The 16,822-nt window shown below is 43.6% G+C and overlaps 1 protein-coding gene across 1 annotated transcript in view; it reads right to left on the bottom strand.

The window, feature by feature from the left end:
- Positions 1 to 16,822, bottom strand: part of SLC9A9 (solute carrier family 9 member A9) — a 546,145-nt gene that overhangs the window by 110,836 nt on the left and 418,487 nt on the right. Inside the window, exon 13 of the mRNA XM_061193585.1 lies at positions 875 to 926. Coding sequence (XP_061049568.1) covers positions 875 to 926 — 52 coding nt within the window. The remainder of the gene's footprint in view (positions 1 to 874; positions 927 to 16,822) is intronic.

The following is a 16,822-nucleotide window of genomic DNA, read 5'->3' as shown; positions in this document are numbered from 1 at the left end:
TTTTCCAGCCCTTTGTGTAGAGCATAGGATCCTTCCCTCTTTACGTGAACCAGGAAAGCAGCAGCATCTTTCCTGGCGGCACTAACCAGCTGTGCCTCATTGATGGGACTGTAGGAAAAAAACCCATGAAATAAAAGAGAGATGGATCCTCTTCAGATCCAGATATGATCAGGCCACAATTCATTAAGCAGCACTGCTTATTTAAGATGTTATTCTCTCATGTCTGTCTACCTGCAATTTCAGCAAGAGGTGCAACGTTTCTACACAATTGTTTGCTTTAAGTACTGAGTTAAAAATGACTAAAGCAAAATTGCCAATGACAGGTTTTACTCTGATGTTAGATTCAAGTCCAGAGTTTGCGGAGACTACACTTCCCTTACTCAAGGCGATAGCACGTTGTTCTGAATAATTTTCCCTAAGGATTTTCAGGCTGTGCTTTTGCAGCTTTTCAATGTTTCTGTATTTCTATATACCTGGACCTGATAAATGAGAAGTCATGCAGGAGAAGCAGGCCCATCTGTTGTGTGCCCAACATGCCTCGAACGTGCATCAAGTAAATTTCACCGAGATGACGGCGCTAGCAAGTTGCTGGGCAGGGATTTGAACTCCGGGCTGCCTGATTCCAAGAGCTGTGCTCTTGCTCCTACACTGCAGTTTCCAGGCTTCCTGCAGCCACAAAGAAGGCACGAGTGTATGCTAGTTCTAAGCACTCTAGAGGTTATGCAAAGGTTATCGACACCCTGAATTCCTGCGTATTTTAGAGTCATCTGATTTATTTTATCTGCGGGGGCAGCCCCCTTTAGAATGAGCCTCCTGGCTATGCAACAGAAGATCTCATATCGCTGTACTCTGTGCATCGGCTTCTTTGACTTGCCTGGTGTGAAGAGGGCTCCTGCTTCTGATCTTCATCTGGGTCCACAGCGACCCTGTTAAAGAAAACAGAGGACTGGTAAGGGCCTTGCTGCAGATGAGATGAGACAGCCTCTCGTGTCAGATCACCTGAACCAAAGACAATATGAATCAGAGGAAAGGTTCAGCAGAAAACCCTCCTACCTCTCCCTGAATCAAAAGAACTTCAAATAGATGTATGGCAAGAGGAGAACTTGTACAGCTGGGCCTCTGCACAGCTGGTGAGATCGGGCACCGACAGCTGTTCCCTGCTGCTGTCTTTCCCAGCAAAAGAGCCTGAGAACCTGGGATAGGAGCGCTCAGGAAAAGACCTCCATGGCCCCCAAAACAGGGATCCTAGAAGGAAGGCCACCTGCTCCTCCTGCAGGACTCACTGACAAAACTGCTCTGGGAATGTGGTGGCCCAGGCTGGAGGAGGCTCCCCAGGACAGAGAAAAAACAGATCCTTTGTCCAGATGCTCATGGAGGCTGGCAGCAGGGAGGATCCAGGTTTGTGGGGCCTGAGACTTATACAATTTGGGGGGCTCTCTTTAAGCAAATTAGTACAAAAATACAAATAGAAAATTAGGGATGAAAGTGACTCTTTGAAGAGAAAGAGAAAATAAATTATAACACATTTCATAATTTTAAAATCTGGCAAATGCAACAGACATCTCCACATCTATAAAATATATAATATTCTAATTAATTTACTGCCCGACTTGCCTCTAAAATAACTTTTTCCTCCTAAGTTTTGCCTGCATACTTTGTTACTCTCTTTATATGATATAATGATTTTGTACAAGAGAGAATAGGAGGACAAGGTAGTCTCTCTTCTAGCAAGAGTCATCACAATTATTAATAATTGGGAGGCATTAAAACATGGTTCCTTACACACAGCCACGCTTGCTGTGTGCAGCACTGCTAAAGGTTTATACCCCGAAAAGACAAGATTTCTGATTAATTTCACTTCACGCAATTCTCATCAACAATACCCAGTACGCTTATCAGTGTATATGCTGCATCCCTGAATGTACGTATTCCTGAATTTCCGTTTTGACAGGGCATCAATGAGAACAGAATCCTCCACTTTGAACTGCACACATCTCATGACTGGAAGAATTTTCCACAGGCTAGCTTCTGGCTCAGTGCATTTGAAGCCTTGTTTTTCCTCCACTACCCCCAGACTTGTGAAGCCAGGCGCCATAGGACGTGTTCATCTTCCATCCAGCCTCGTGACACGCTGCCTGTAAGCCGTCGCTGCAGGAGGCTGGCCAGCAGTGACTTGCCCTTGCACAGAAGTGACTGCAGACCACACAGCCTCGTCCCACTAAATGCAGACTAAATGCGCTCCCAATTCAGCTTCCCCTTGGTCGGACCCCACAGCTGCCCAGGGCCACTCCAGAGCCATCTGACCAGGCGACAAGTATGACGGAGGGGAAACTGTAGTACAAAGAAACAGTGATCAAACCCAACAGTGGTTAAAATATATTCCTTTTGCAAATCTTACGAAAACATAGGACCATGGGAACACAATGCAGGGGCTCTTCCCAGGGCCTTGGAAGGGCCGGAGCATGTGAGGGCCTGGAGCTTGAACTTCCTCTGCTCCGGAGAGCGGGCCTCTGCCTGTGGTGGGCGGCATGGGGGTGCAGCTCAGGGCCTCAGCCACCTGGCTGGGGCTCCGCCAGAGCCTTTCCTGAGAACGTCACAATTTCTAGAGCTTTAGAGTCTTTCCTTCCACTCCGGCCCCTGTAAACACTTCTGCAGTGCCCTTGTTCTGGTCCCTAGATGGGGGGAGGGGAAGCAGGTTAGAAGCTACCAGGCCTGCAGATGTGTTAGCCTGTGAAAGGAAAGCCAGGGTGGAGAGGTGGCTTGTTTAAAATACCTCTGATTCTTCAAAAATTAGTGTCCTCTGGGCATGAATAGCCCCTTTTCTCTAACCCAGAGGGTGAGATGGGTGGCTATTTATTGTGTGCTGAAACTTTTGGCCTTCAGGTAACTAGAAAGAGCCTCTGGTGCGGACTAACCTTTGATTTTCTTAGAGTAGAAAGAGCTATTTGATCTATTTCGTTGAAGTTGGAGGGAGAGAAGGACAGGAAGAGGGAGGGGGGGGAAAGGGGGTCAGGAAGGAGAAAGGAGGAGGGGGGAGGAAAGAGAAGAGAGAAGGGAGGGAGGGGGCGGTGTAGGGATGGGGGGAGGAAGGAGGGGCAGGGGGGAGAGAAGACTGGGAGAGGTGAAGGGGGGAGGGTGGGAGGATAGAGAAGAAGAGAGGGGGAGGGAAAGGAGGAAAGGGTAGGGGAGAGAGAATGGAGGGGAGTTAAGGCCCAGCCTCTCAAGGTGGGTCTAGACAGTGACCTTGGGGTATGGATGGCCTGAGTCCAACCTCTATGGACAGTGGGGTCCCAGTTGGAGGCACCCTGGCCCCCTTTCTCGTGGGGCTGGGCCACCTTCAAGCCTCTGGTGGATCTGAGCTCTCTGGCGGATGCTGGGAGCCCCTAGGAGCCTTTATTACTGAGCCCTAACCCCTTTCCCAACACCAGGAGCTACAGGCACCCATGCAAGCTGTGAATTGAACTGAGGGTCCTGAAGTTCCCACTGCTTCATTTGTTTAGGGCCTTTTTTTTTTTTTTTTAGTTCTCTGTCTAGAAAACTGGAGAGAACAGAAATCAAATTTCACAAGAAACCCAACATTTAAAGTTTGAGGCAGCACTGAGGCCTTCCCCCCCAGCAGCAGTCATAGCAGACATTTCTAGTTTCAATTATTCTAGAAGCCAGATGGAGCGGACGAACGATAGCAGTGGATTAAGTGCTTCAGTTTTATGTGGGACTCGGTGAAAAGCATCTCAGGGGCCCGAGAGATAGGCTGTTTTCCTCGGAGCAAGAATATATCTCCTCCCTCCTCCCATTTCAGGGAAGCTCAGGGTCTGCTCCTGGGGCCAGGCCTGCAGCCCTCTTGCCTAGAGCAGACTAAACATCTCAAGAGGCTTGAGGAAAGAGAGACTCCGTGTGAGTTATTCCATCCTGGGGCAGCTTGTGGGGAACAAAGCAGATGTGGTCCCTGCCCTCACAGGGCATACGGTTAAGTAGGTTTAATTAGAAAAATCTGAAAAGTTTATTATAATTTTTTTGGTTTTATTTTTTAAATTAATTTTTATTGGAGTATAGTTGCTTTACAATGTTGTGTTAGTTTCTACTGTACAGCAAAGTGAATCAGCCATACATATATATATATATCCCCTCCCTTTTGGATTTCCTTCCCATTTAAGTCACCAAAATGCATTAAGCAGAGTTCCCTGTGCTATACAGTAGGTTCTCATTAGTTCTCTACTTTATACATAGTATCAATAGTGTATATGTGTCAACCCCAATCTCCCAATTCCTCCCAACCCCCCTTCTTCCCTTAACCCCTTGGTATCCATACATTTGTTCTCTATGCTATTATAATTGAGGTGCTATGAAGGAAAGGCACCTAAGAATGATGCCTTCTTTCTCTTATGATTTTGCCTCCTTTTCATAGCAATCTTGCTAAAATATATTACCTGGCCCCTTGCTTCCTTAAACAGAGTGTGATGGGGCTACTCGGAACTTTACTGGAGGTTTCCGTATCACCACTGGCCCCATAAAATCTAACACTCACTTGTTATAATGATTTCCAAGAGGTATGTGAACCTCTTTATGCCCAGATTAAATGGTCCCTGGCTACTATTCTTTTTCTTTTTGAAATTCTTGTATCTGCCATTTAGATTGCCTTGATTTCCTACCTGCAACAATATGTTAGAATATTGTCTCTATGCTTGCCCCCTACTTTTTTTTTTTAAAACATCTTTATTGGAGTATAATTGCTTTACAATGGTGTGTTAGTTTCTGCTGTATAAAAAAGTGAATCAGCTATACGTATACATATATCCCCATATCTCCTCCCTCTTGTGTCTCCCTCCCACCCTCCCTATCCCACCCCTCTAGGTGGTCACAAAGCACCGAGCTGATCTCCCTGTGCTATGCGGCTGCTTCCCACTAGCTATCTATTTTACTTTTGGTAGTGTATATAAGTCCATGCCACTCTCTCACGTCGTCCCAGCTTACCCTTCCCCCTCCTCGTGTCCTCAGGTCTATTCTTTACGTCTGTGTCTTTATTTCTGTCCTGCCCCTAGGTTCTTCAGAACCATTTTTTTTCTTTTTTTTTAGATTCCATATATATGTGTTAGCATACGGTATTTGTTTTTCTCTTTCTGACTTACTTCACTCTGTATGACAGGCTCTAGGTCCATCCACCTCACTGCAAATAACTCAATTTTGTTTCTTTTAATGGCTGAGTAATATTCCATTGTATATATGTGCCACATCTTCTTTATCCATTCATCTGTCAGTGGACATTTAGGTTGCTTCCATGTCCTGGCTATTGTAAATAGAGCTGCAATGAACATTGTGGTACATGACTCTTTTTGAATTATGGTTTTCTCAGGGTATATGCCCAGTAGTGGGATTGCTGGGTCATATGGTACTTCTATATTTAGTTTTTCAAGGAACCTCCATACTGTTCTCCATAGTGGCTGTATCAATTTACATCCCCACCAACAGTGCAAGAGGGTTCCCTTTTCTCCACACCCTCTCCAGCATTTGTCGTTTGTAGATTTTTTGATGATGGCCATCCTGACTGGTGTGAGGTGATACCTCATTGTGGTTTTGATTTGCATTTCTCTAATGATTAGTGATGTTGAGCATCCTTTCATGTGTTTGTTGGCAATCTGTATATCTTCTTTGGAGAAATGTCTGTTTAGGTCTTCTGCCCATTTTTGGATTGTCACCCCCTACTTTTTAATTTAGTATGGTACCGATAGGCTGAGAGTCAAATTTAGTACATTTTTGTTCTTTTCAAGTTTATAATACACACACACATACATAACAAAATAATACAATTGAAACATTACAGAAGGGCTTACAAGAAAACACAGTAGTCTCCTGCCACACCCTGCACACCCACAGAGCGACTCCCCTCCTCTGAGGGCAGTTTTCTGCCTTTTCTCCATTGTGATGTATAAACTGGCATCAGCATGCATGGCACATTCACACAGCATCCCCAGGGTTAAGCAAACACGCTAGCTGTGTCTGTATCTCTTACTCTCCTCTTCAAGAAAGCAAGTCAGAGTGTGAAAGTAACCCCCTAAAGGGTTAACCTTGAATCCACTCACTTTTATGCATAAGAGATCATTTACACACTGTGGGTTCTTGAGAGATTATTAGAAAGAAGACACAATGAACCCTGGCATGTGGCACCACAGGTGTATACATACAGCAGCTCCCAAGGCGAGATCACAGATGTATGGGATGAAGTGCACCCTCCTTAGGTGTTATCCAAGGCTCTTCAGCACCTTTCCCACAGCCTTGTACCACCCTTTCTGCTCATCTGATCTAGACGCAGTGTTCCAGGGCTGGTAAATGGACCTGTCCTTGTTTCTGAGCCTCAGTACCCAATCGGGCCCCTGAGCTCTGGTCCTGCCTGGATCAGTGCCTCTTCCATCGACTGAATCCCCTCTCTCCAAACTCTAGTTGGTGGTTGGGTCATGCTGGCCATCACTGGCCATCTGTGATGCCCCGCCTCCTTTCCTGAACTTCCCTCTCCTGCCCTTCCTCTTCGGATCACCACCGTGGACCATCCGTTTTGTTGCCCTAACTTGGTTCAGATGCCCCATCACTTAAAGTGTTCACTGACTTGGATGGCAAGTAGCCATACACCTTCGACTCCGTCCTCTGCTTCCCGACAGAACCCCTTCCGGGGTGTCTGTGATTGTCCTGCTGTGTCCCTGGCCCACCCTGTGTTCACCTCTTTGGTGCCAGCCAGCCGAGTGGGGCTAGCCAGTGCTCTTCAGGATATGCCAGCCCTGGCTGGAATCCCAGGACTCAGGATCACCCTGTGGTTGTTGAGGGGTGAAGTGAAACCCCGCTGTGAAGAGCCTCTCACTACTGTGTGACCTGCATCACCCACTGCCTTGGTTTCCTTGCGAGTACAATGGGGATAATGACAGAACCTGCTTCCTATAGTTGTGGCGAGGATTAAATGAGAAAATACTTGCAAAGTGTTAGCTTAGGGCCTGGTACCCACTGACCTCTCAAGACACGAGAGCAGCTGTTGTCCATGTTATTATTTGTATTATTATCAGTACTTTTTTTTAAATCAGTGGGGCCAGAGCTCAGTACTGCCATGCTCACTGCTCAACCCTTCTAGTTCCTGGTTCTGCACTGGGCCACCCTTGGGTATAAACTAACAGTTACAGCTGAGCCACAGGGAGTGGCCAGTGCACAGCAGGAATTTCCAGTTTCACAGTAAAACATCATTTCTATTTACAGAGGGCCAAGCTTCCCAGATTGGAATTCATTTACAATTTACTGGTAGGCTAGGGAGGTAAGAAGGCAACAAAGAAGGAAAGGGAGGTGTCTAGAGAGCAAGGGGAAGGAAGGAAAGTGTAGAACTGAGCAGAAAGGAGCAAAGAGAAGGCAGGTGCAAAGGAAACAGTATCTTACTATAAAGAATAGGTACGGGTGGTGGATAAATAACCACAAAGGTGCATGCAACTTTAGAAAGGGAAGCCAAGGGTGGGTGGAGGAACAACCGCACAGCCCAGGAAAATCTCTAAAAATATAGAGAATTGAAGAGACAGTAAAGGATTAAAAAGCAATTAAAGAGTCTGGTTAAAATTTTATACCATGTTTTGCATTTTTGATGTACCTTTTAATTTTAAACAAGTCGAGGGCCGCCTCTGTGGTATTCAGATGAAAATGAAAACGAGCTTTGCACGTATTCCCAGCTGTGCCCTCCAACGTCTCCCCCCGGGGTCCTCATTTACGGCGAGCAGCCAGCGCCGTTTTCAGAGCCAAACACAACTCTGTGCACCATCGTGCACCTCCCCTCCCATGGCACCTCCATTCTTTGGTGAGTTTTATTAGACATATTAAAGTCTCAGGATGCTCCCATAACCAACCACGGCAAAAAGAATGCTCCAAAGTTGGGTTTTTTCATAGAGGGGAAGCAAGGTAAGTAACTAACAAAAGGCTCGCTTTTCCCATTAAAGCCAACAAAATCCATTCTGATCCTTATCACTTAGCACCTCCGGAAAGGCAGTGAAATATTACCAGGGCTTAGTCTCATTGTGTGAATTCCAATAGTCTTGCATTCTGTTTGGTTCTTTTTGACCACCCCCCCCCCGCCCCCCGCCGCTGACAGGGGCCAGGTGGTGAGGGAGGAGAAACCATTTCCTCTAAGAACTGTATTTGATGGCTAAATGTAAAAAATGACATTTTCAGTAAGGGAAGAGCGACTGGATATTGAGTGCAATAAATACAGCAGGACAATGGAGGAGTCTGAAAGACACCCACTGGCATTTGCGGACTATTGTGTAGCCATGAGAACATCCCACAGGGGCCCAAATCTGGTACTTCACCCCATTTCCACCCTATTTTATTTGAATAAATATTAGTGGGGCTTGTGTATGACCCAAATCAATCTAATATAATCACTCAAATATTTTAAATTTATTTTGGGGAATTAAGAAAATGGACTAACGTAATTGGAAAGGCTCACCTCAGTTCATTTTGTGGTTTCGGCGTGGCACAGTAGTTAGATGAGTTAGGAGCCTGCAGCCAGGCTGTATGGGTTCAAATCTCACTCCTATGATTTACTACACTTGTAACTTGGGGACAAATTACTTAATCTCTCTAAACTTCAGCTTTCTCAATTGTAAATGGGGATATATATATATTAATGTAGGGGTTATTATAAGGATAAAATGAGTTAATACATATAAAGTGTGTAAAATATTGGCTGCCACTTAGGAAACACTCATGAAACATTAACTGATATTCTTGGTGTTATTAGCAAGAAATTGATGTACCCTAAATTGAGTGGTAAATAGGTTAAAGCCAAGAGTAGATTGTCTATAAATGATAGATGCTAAGCTATAAAGATCAATGACAGGATTCCTGCCATCAATGACTCCAGATCTAACAGCAAAGACAGACATTGGAAGCAAAGAACTAGAGTACAGTGAGGTAGGCGTTGTACACAGAATTATTGGAACACACAAACAAAGAGCCCAACCAAAATGGGTTGTGGAGGGATTGGGCACATTTCAAAGAGGAGCTGGGTAAAAAAAAAAAAAAAAAAAAAAATCATCCCCAAACCATATTCCACAGCCAGGTTAATGAACTTTCATTCTTTGTACACTGCAATATAAATTGAAGAGGAGTGTAATTCAACTAACTAATTGAATATTAGTTGGAGTTTAGAATAATATTAAAATTTAAATAGCTTCATCAAGTTAAAACAACAACAACAACAAAAAACCCCACAAAAAACAAAGAGCTGGGTATTGAAAAGGGAGTGTAGTGTATGTGCTTGACATTAAGATTTGATTGCCGAGGGGCTTCCCTGGGGCTTCCCTGGGGCTTCCCTGGTGGCGCAGTGGTTGAGAATCTGCCTGCCAATGCAGGGGACACAGGTTCGAGCCCTGGTCTGGGAAGATCCCACATGCCGCGGAGCGACTAGGCCCGTGAGCCACAGCTACTGAGCCTGCGCGTCTGGAGCCTGTGCTCCGCAACAAGAGAGGCCGCGATAGTGAGAGGCCCGCGCACCGCGATGAAGAGTGGCCCCCGCTTGCCGCAACTGGAGAAAGCCCTCACACAGAAACGAAGACCCAACACAGCCATAAATAAAAAAATAAATAAAATTAAAAAAATAAAAAAATAAAAATAATTAAAAAAAAAAAAGATTTGATTGCCGACGCATCCATTTCTAAAGACATCCATCTTCTATAAACACGTTGCCTGCTATATGATACAATTCCTAGCATAACAACCAGACGAGGAATTAAGCTGCCCCACCCATAAAGTTCCCTCTTTCAGAAAGCCCTGGGTAACCCAGATGACTGACTGCTTGAGTGACCCAGGTTCTTCTTTCCCATCCTCGAATTCCTACTCTTATGCTTTAAATTAGCCAATAAAGAGTGAGCACCCGAAAACCTAGACACCCCACTCTCAGACCTAATAAAGGCAGAGCCCCAGGTCCATTCTCTCTCTCTCTCTCTCCCCCCACCCCCATGACCTTGTTGTGTGGCCTCAGGGGTGCTGAGTACACCCTGTGAGCAATAAAACTTGTTCCTGAAAGTTCCCTGATGGTTTTTGGAAGTGTGTCATGCAATCATAACAAAAACCACAAGGGCTGGTCCAGCCAAAACATTGGCCCCAGTGGCAGAAATGTCTGTGGGGTCTCCCTACGAGGAATATGGGCGAGTGAGTGCCTCAGGCATTCCTAACTCATAGCATCACTATCAATAGACTGGGACCCACACCACATGAGGATTTAGTGAAAGAGAGGTTGGGAGAGGGTACTCCAGGCTGAGGGCACAGCATGGGCAAAAGGGCTAGAAATTTAAAAGAACAAAGTAGACTTAGGACATGGTAAATAATTGTGTGAGTAGATTGGGAGGGCTATCTATGCATGTTGAGGTGGGCAGAATTGCTCTGGGTGAGATCAGAAAGTAATTTGAGGCCAAATTATAAAGGATCTTGAATGCTATGCTTATGAGAGTGTTTTTTGTTTTGTTCTGTTTTCCTGTAGGCAGTAGGAGTTGAAATAATTAGATTTATGTTCTAGAAAAACAACTGGTGGCAAAATTGTGATATTAAGAAACTGGAGGCATGGAAGTCATTTAGTAGACGACTGCAAGAGTCCAGCCAAGAGTCTAAGCTAAGACACTGATGGTGGAGAAGAGATGAATTTGAGAGATGTGTACATGGAGGGGGCGGGGGGTGGTGGTGGTGGTACATGATGGACTGACTGTGGAGGGAAGGAGAGGAAACTACCGAGATGATTCTGAGTTTTTAACTCAGCACACCTGAATGATGGTTCACCCCTGCCATTAACCATATATGGAAGGCGTATGTATGGATTTTCTTTCTTTCTTTTTTTATAAAATTTTTATTGGAGTATAGTTGACTTACAATGTTGTGTTAGTTACAGGTGTACAGCAAAGTGAATCATATATATATATATATATATCCATTCTTTTTCAGATTCTTTTCCCATATAGGTTATTACAGAACACTGAGTAGAGTTCCCTGTGGTACACAGTAGGTCCTTATTTGTTATCTATTTTATATATAGTAGTGTGTATATGTTAATCCCGATCTCCTAATTTATCACTTCCTCCCATATTTCCCCAAGGTCAGCCCGATACATTCTTATCGGCTCAAGAAAATAGCCCCTCCTCCTTAAGAGTTTTAGCTATTTGCTTGTCTGAAGTGGAGGTTGAGATTACATGGTAAAATCCAAGGAATAAGGGAGGGAAAATGGGTGTTTCAAGGCCAAGATCAGTGCACTGGAAATGTTCACGGAAGCTGGAGAAGGGTTTATCACAATCAATATTTGAAGACAGTTTGGACATCTTATTTGAGAAAGGCTACAGAGAGGCTAAGGAAAGAGGCTCAGGAGAGTAATTTATCATAGTCTTGAAGAGAGGTGAACATTTTCTGGATGAAAGCTGTGGCAATACAGGTAGAAAAATTTCAGTTTGGATTAACCTTCGTTACATGAGACAGACAGTACCACATGGGAATTACCCAAATGTAGACAATGTGGGCTCAGAATCAAGAAAAGCACCCCACCTCCCCATTTCTTGTTTGCTTTTAAGCAAAGAATGATGGATCATGTCAGAGGTGTGATAGTGAGTCCCTTGGTCAGTAACTGGGTAGATGGTTTACACTTCTATCAGAAGACTGGATTTAGAGCGCACAGAGGCATTGAATTTGAGGAGTGATAAGATAATATATCTGCCAATGAAGTGAAGGGAGAAAGGGAGGTTCCATAATTTGGGGATATGAAGCATTTGATATGACTGTGAACTCCACACACAAGTACGATACTGGTGAGTCTGGGGATGCTGCTGAGAGCAGAGCTGTCTCTCTGGGTTTCCACCAGTGCATGGACACGCTGTCATCTGTTGGTCTCCTGTACGCTCTGCTAGATTACACTTTCCCACCCCTGGGACTTGACTGATCACTAAACTTGAAAACGGCTAGATCAAGTGTTCAGGTGACATTCCTGTCCTGGTGTCCTGTGGCTGCCCACATGACTTCTGTTTTTTAGGAGATTATGGATGTGGAACAGATTCCTTGGGTCACTGTCAGGCTGATCAGACTAGAGAAGGGTCTGATCTCTCTTTAACTCTTTGCTGATACAGTTTACTAAAAATACTAGGTAACAGCTAACAAGGCATATAGCCTAATCATTAGGAGGTAGACACCCTGACAAGCTGGTCCCACCATTTACCTGTGTGGCTATAGGCAAGAAGCTGTGCCTCGCTTTCCCCTTCCATAAAATGGAATATGAATAGTAACTATCCATGGGGTTGTTGTGAGTTGGTGGATGTAAGGGCCTCAGCGCAGGACTTCACCAAGAAGTCCTCAGGAGCGGTAGCTGCTGTTATTGTTGTGGTTCTTGTTGATGTTATCCTTGCTGCTTAGGCCTTCTGGATAGAGATTTAACTGTGAGTGTCTCCAGCATGGGAGTTATGTTTCACCCTTCATCACCTGGCCTTAAAGTCCGTTTTCCATGTAACTCCCGGTTCCAGAGGAGGCTAATTTACAGTGTAAACACTGAGAAGAGGAGGTGCTTTCTGGATGCATAGGTGAGCCATCGGGCTCGTGTTTATAATCTCTGACAATTTAGAAATACATTTGGGAACATATAAGTATGCTGAAAACGTTATGTTCTTTGAAAAATAAACACCAGTAAACAAGTACATGTCACAGACACAAACCAGATCTATATCCTGTTCTTTAAGTTTGGCAAAACGTCCCTTGAGTTTGGAGTGTTTAGTTTTGCCAGGATGTAAGCTAATTTCAGGCTACAGATAACAGTCAATTAGAAAGGGGATTGGGACTGAATACCGGACTAATTTCTTTTGACCTAAGCTGCAAGCACACTGACACACTTTGGTGGGAAGACAGATGTCATAACTTATCAAGGCATCTGGCCTTTCTTCCCTAAGGCTTCACTCTGGGTGCCCTGTCTGGGCAATTAGGGATTTATCAGAGCCAAGCGTTCATCCCCTTTCAAGAAAAGCCATCCTTTCAAGTGGATTAGCTTGCTTACATTCTAGTGTGTTACCAGGTGAGGCGTCTTCTCAATGTCAAACTGAAGACATTTTATGAGAAAAAAGAGAGACATTTTATTACCAGATATAAAGAGGTTGTAGGAGCCTGCTTTAAATGTTGGTGTGAAACCAAAAGTGGTTGAAAATAAATCCCAGACTGTCAGCTGTCTGAGTGAGAAGTGGAAAATTTAAAACTTGGAAACTATGGTGGTTCCTTCACAGTCAAATAGCCTCCCGTGGCAATACCAGAACTGCATCTCCTTCCCTCACTCCAAACCACCCCAGGCTATAAGGAACTCAAGGTGGAACTGTGGCCTAATCCCTGCTCTCCAGGAAAGACCACACTTGGTATGTAGCGCTGGTCTAGAGGCCATCTCAGAGCAAGACTTCACACTGCTGTTCTCTGATGTGCTCAGACTTCAGTGGGAAGGAGCCTGGATGGGGATGTGTCCTCTGGATGCAAGGAGCATATTATCCCCATGAGAAATCACCCACAAAAATCAAGAATGGACTTGGACGATAAGGGGGAAATACATGAAACATACATTTAGGGAACCATTAAATTTCTTTAAGCAATAACCCAGGAGAAAAGTTGACCCAGCCAAAGTAAATGATGGCCAGGAGACATTTATGTGGAATGATGTCCTGGAAATTATCCTAAGAGGAGAACAACAAAGCTTTGCAACATTGATGGATGTTTATCTACAGTACAGCTGTTGCAGGAGGTATAATTCCAGTGGCTGGTTCTGAATTCTCCATCCCAAGTTGGCTTTACCTGTTGGTAGGGCAGGTAATCTACAAGGTGTTTTGAGAAGGCTACCTCCCCAAATCGTGACCTTCTCTAACTTCTAATGCCTGAACTTCCTTAACATGAGATAAAGTGCTTCATTCCCAGTTGAAGATTAGACCTAAAGGCAAGGACTTGGTAGAGGCAATATTTGGACTTGTATTCACACAATGTACAAGTGACTGGATTAGGCTTATCCCTGAGAGCAGGAAGAGGTGAGAACAAAAGCCCAAAGGGCACCAAGGTATTGAGAGAGGGCATGATGGAACGTGGAAGTAAGGGCGGCAGAGTGTGAAAAGGCACCTGGAAATGTAAACTTAATAGTAGCAACTAATATATATTGAGTGCTTAAGGAGTGTTAGAATAAGCATTCGGTAATACTCCTGTTTTATCTAAAGCATATGGAGGTGGGGAAGAGGATCTTAAGTTATCATTGTAATACCATGTATTTTAATAATTAAAGATTTTAAAAAGATTTATAACCCATTTCTTTAAGTTAGCCATTAAAAAGCACTTGCAACTGGGTTCTATAATAATTTTGCACCAGTAAATCTGCTGCTTCTGGCTATCCATCACCAACATCCTGCAGATAGTACAGAATTATTAACCATGTGGACGTAAGACATGAAAAAATAGCCAAAGAAAATTGTTTCACCAACACTAATAAATCACTAAAATTGAAATTAAAACATCTTTGGGGTAAATAATGGTTGCCCAAACCATTACTTAAGCCCCAAATTGGAAGTAGATTGTGATCCATAATCTCTGCAAACAACTGAAATCTTATTCTCCTTTGGGGTTAACACTTTTTAAGGCCATGTGATGCTATTAATAATTAATACTCAGCCTTGCGATATACACATATTTAATTTTTTAATGAAAAAACTTCTTCCTTATCCTCAGAAGAGAGTTAAGTCAGAAATACCAGTCTCAATATTGCATTATAAATGAGTAAATGTCTTAATTTTAAAAGGGAAATTCACAGGAAGAGGTAATGGCTAAGCTAGGAAGCTGTTACTGCATGACTCATCAAAAAGAAGAAAATAATGTTAGTTTCTTGCAGAGAGGGATTAAAGTAAATCGCTAGAAAAATAATGTTTTCTCTGGCCAAACCAGCTGCTATTAACCATGAGACTGGGGTGCATGCCTGCATGTAGGACTGTGTTAAAATGAAATGAAAATTTTAAACTTTAAAGTAAAAGAATTCATGGTTAATGCTAGAATTACACTGAAAACTGCACTTTGACTTCAGAATCAAAGGCTTAAAATCAGGGATGTGAATTGAGAATTAATGAAATGCCATTGGGAAGAAGTTATCTTAGAGCAGATGAGAAAGAGGGAGGTGAGAAGAGTGAGTGAAAATCTGCTGTAGAACGGTTTCAGATTGTCGTGAAGACTACAGAAAGTGCCCAGCGTGGACACAGGATTAGTGTCAACTTGGCAGAAAATGAAATAATGAGAGTTAAGTGAATGCTCATGGTGAATGCAACATTCAGGCTTTTTTAGCCTATCATTGCAGAAGATCGTGATGAGAGCTTAAACTATTGTATACGAACTAGTATTTTTCCTGACACCACACTATCCAAGCCCTAAAAGGAAATATCAGCTAGGACAGGAGGACTCTCTCATTCATTCCCTCCTTCACTCACTTATTCATCCATTCATTCATGAAATCCTGGTTGAAGATATACCATGACCATTATTACATCCTAGGTACGTGTTAAATCCAGATACATGATCAAAGTATTTACACTGAATTTCATCAAATCAAAGATGCCGTCAATTATAAGGCACACTATTACTCTGTATACCTCTAAGAAGAAAAATGCTGCTAATTGTACTTCTGACATCACTGATGATAAGACAAGATTGACTTCAGCAATGTTAAAATGTAAAAAACCGTGCGGTTGGAATCAATGACACATCCACACAAAATAATCAAAATCCAGGGCTCAATGCCAATGCCGGGCCGTTAATCACACTGGCCTCTGGACACTTCATGTATGAGTAGTGTATTATCTGCCTGGACCTCGGGGGGGAAAAGTCTAAAGAGATATTTTTAAAATCTCTAAAGAGATATTTTTAAATCTTCGAACAAATGCTCGTTTTATACTTACAGATGAAAAGGTAGTACATTCCCTCTCTTAATTGTATTGCAAACAACTCTTAAGTCCCTGGGTGAATCAGGGCTGGGACTAGGTGACCCCTCTTTCCAGGTCAGGAACGTGCTGATCCTCAGCCTGATCCTGAGTGAGCACCTTCTTAAATTTTGCATCCTAGGTACCTTGTTTGCTTCACTCTAGTCTTGATCTGGGATAAAATAACCTCACAATTGTTTTTGCTGCCCCACCCCTGGATTTGGGAAACGCGTGACTTTTTCCATTTGCCCTTCTACCTTCTCCACACTGTCCTGGGCTCCGGGGTGCTCACCATTGTGAACAACATTAATTGTGTTCTCTCGCCCTCTGACTTTAGATTGGTTTTGGCCAAAGGGAAGCACTGGCAGAATATTGGAAGGAGGGAGGAGAGTGAAGACAGGGTATTTATTCCTTAAGCTCCCTCCTTGCTAGGTCACCATGGTTGTCTGTGTCCCTCTCCCAAAGCCTCAGCTCCTAATTGGCAGCCTCCTCTATATAGCTTCTCTCTCTGGGTCCTGGTCAGTACTCCCTCTCCCTATCCATTTGGGTGGGAACTTCTCTCCACTGATTCTAGGCCTGGGGTACTGCACTATCCCTTGTTGGTTTTCTTAGGCCAGCCCGTATCTTTGTAAATATTCCCTTTATTAACTTTCTTTAAATGAGTCAGTTTGAACGTGCTACTTGTTTCTGCCTAAACTCAGGCTAGTATAAAATATTCCACATCTGGAAGCATGCAGCTGCAGTAAGTTCTTACTTTGAACTGGGAATTTTGTAGGCACTTGAAATTTCTTAAGGAACTCATGAATATAATAAACAAATCTTAAACAGAGTTTTGTTTCCAGCCTTAAAAGTTAAAATTGCGT

Source organism: Eubalaena glacialis, chromosome 6 (genome assembly GCF_028564815.1).
Source record: "Eubalaena glacialis isolate mEubGla1 chromosome 6, mEubGla1.1.hap2.+ XY, whole genome shotgun sequence".
NCBI lineage: Eukaryota > Metazoa > Chordata > Mammalia > Artiodactyla > Balaenidae > Eubalaena > Eubalaena glacialis.
Note: the sequence above shows the minus strand (reverse complement) of the source record. Positions and strands in the feature narration are given on the sequence as shown.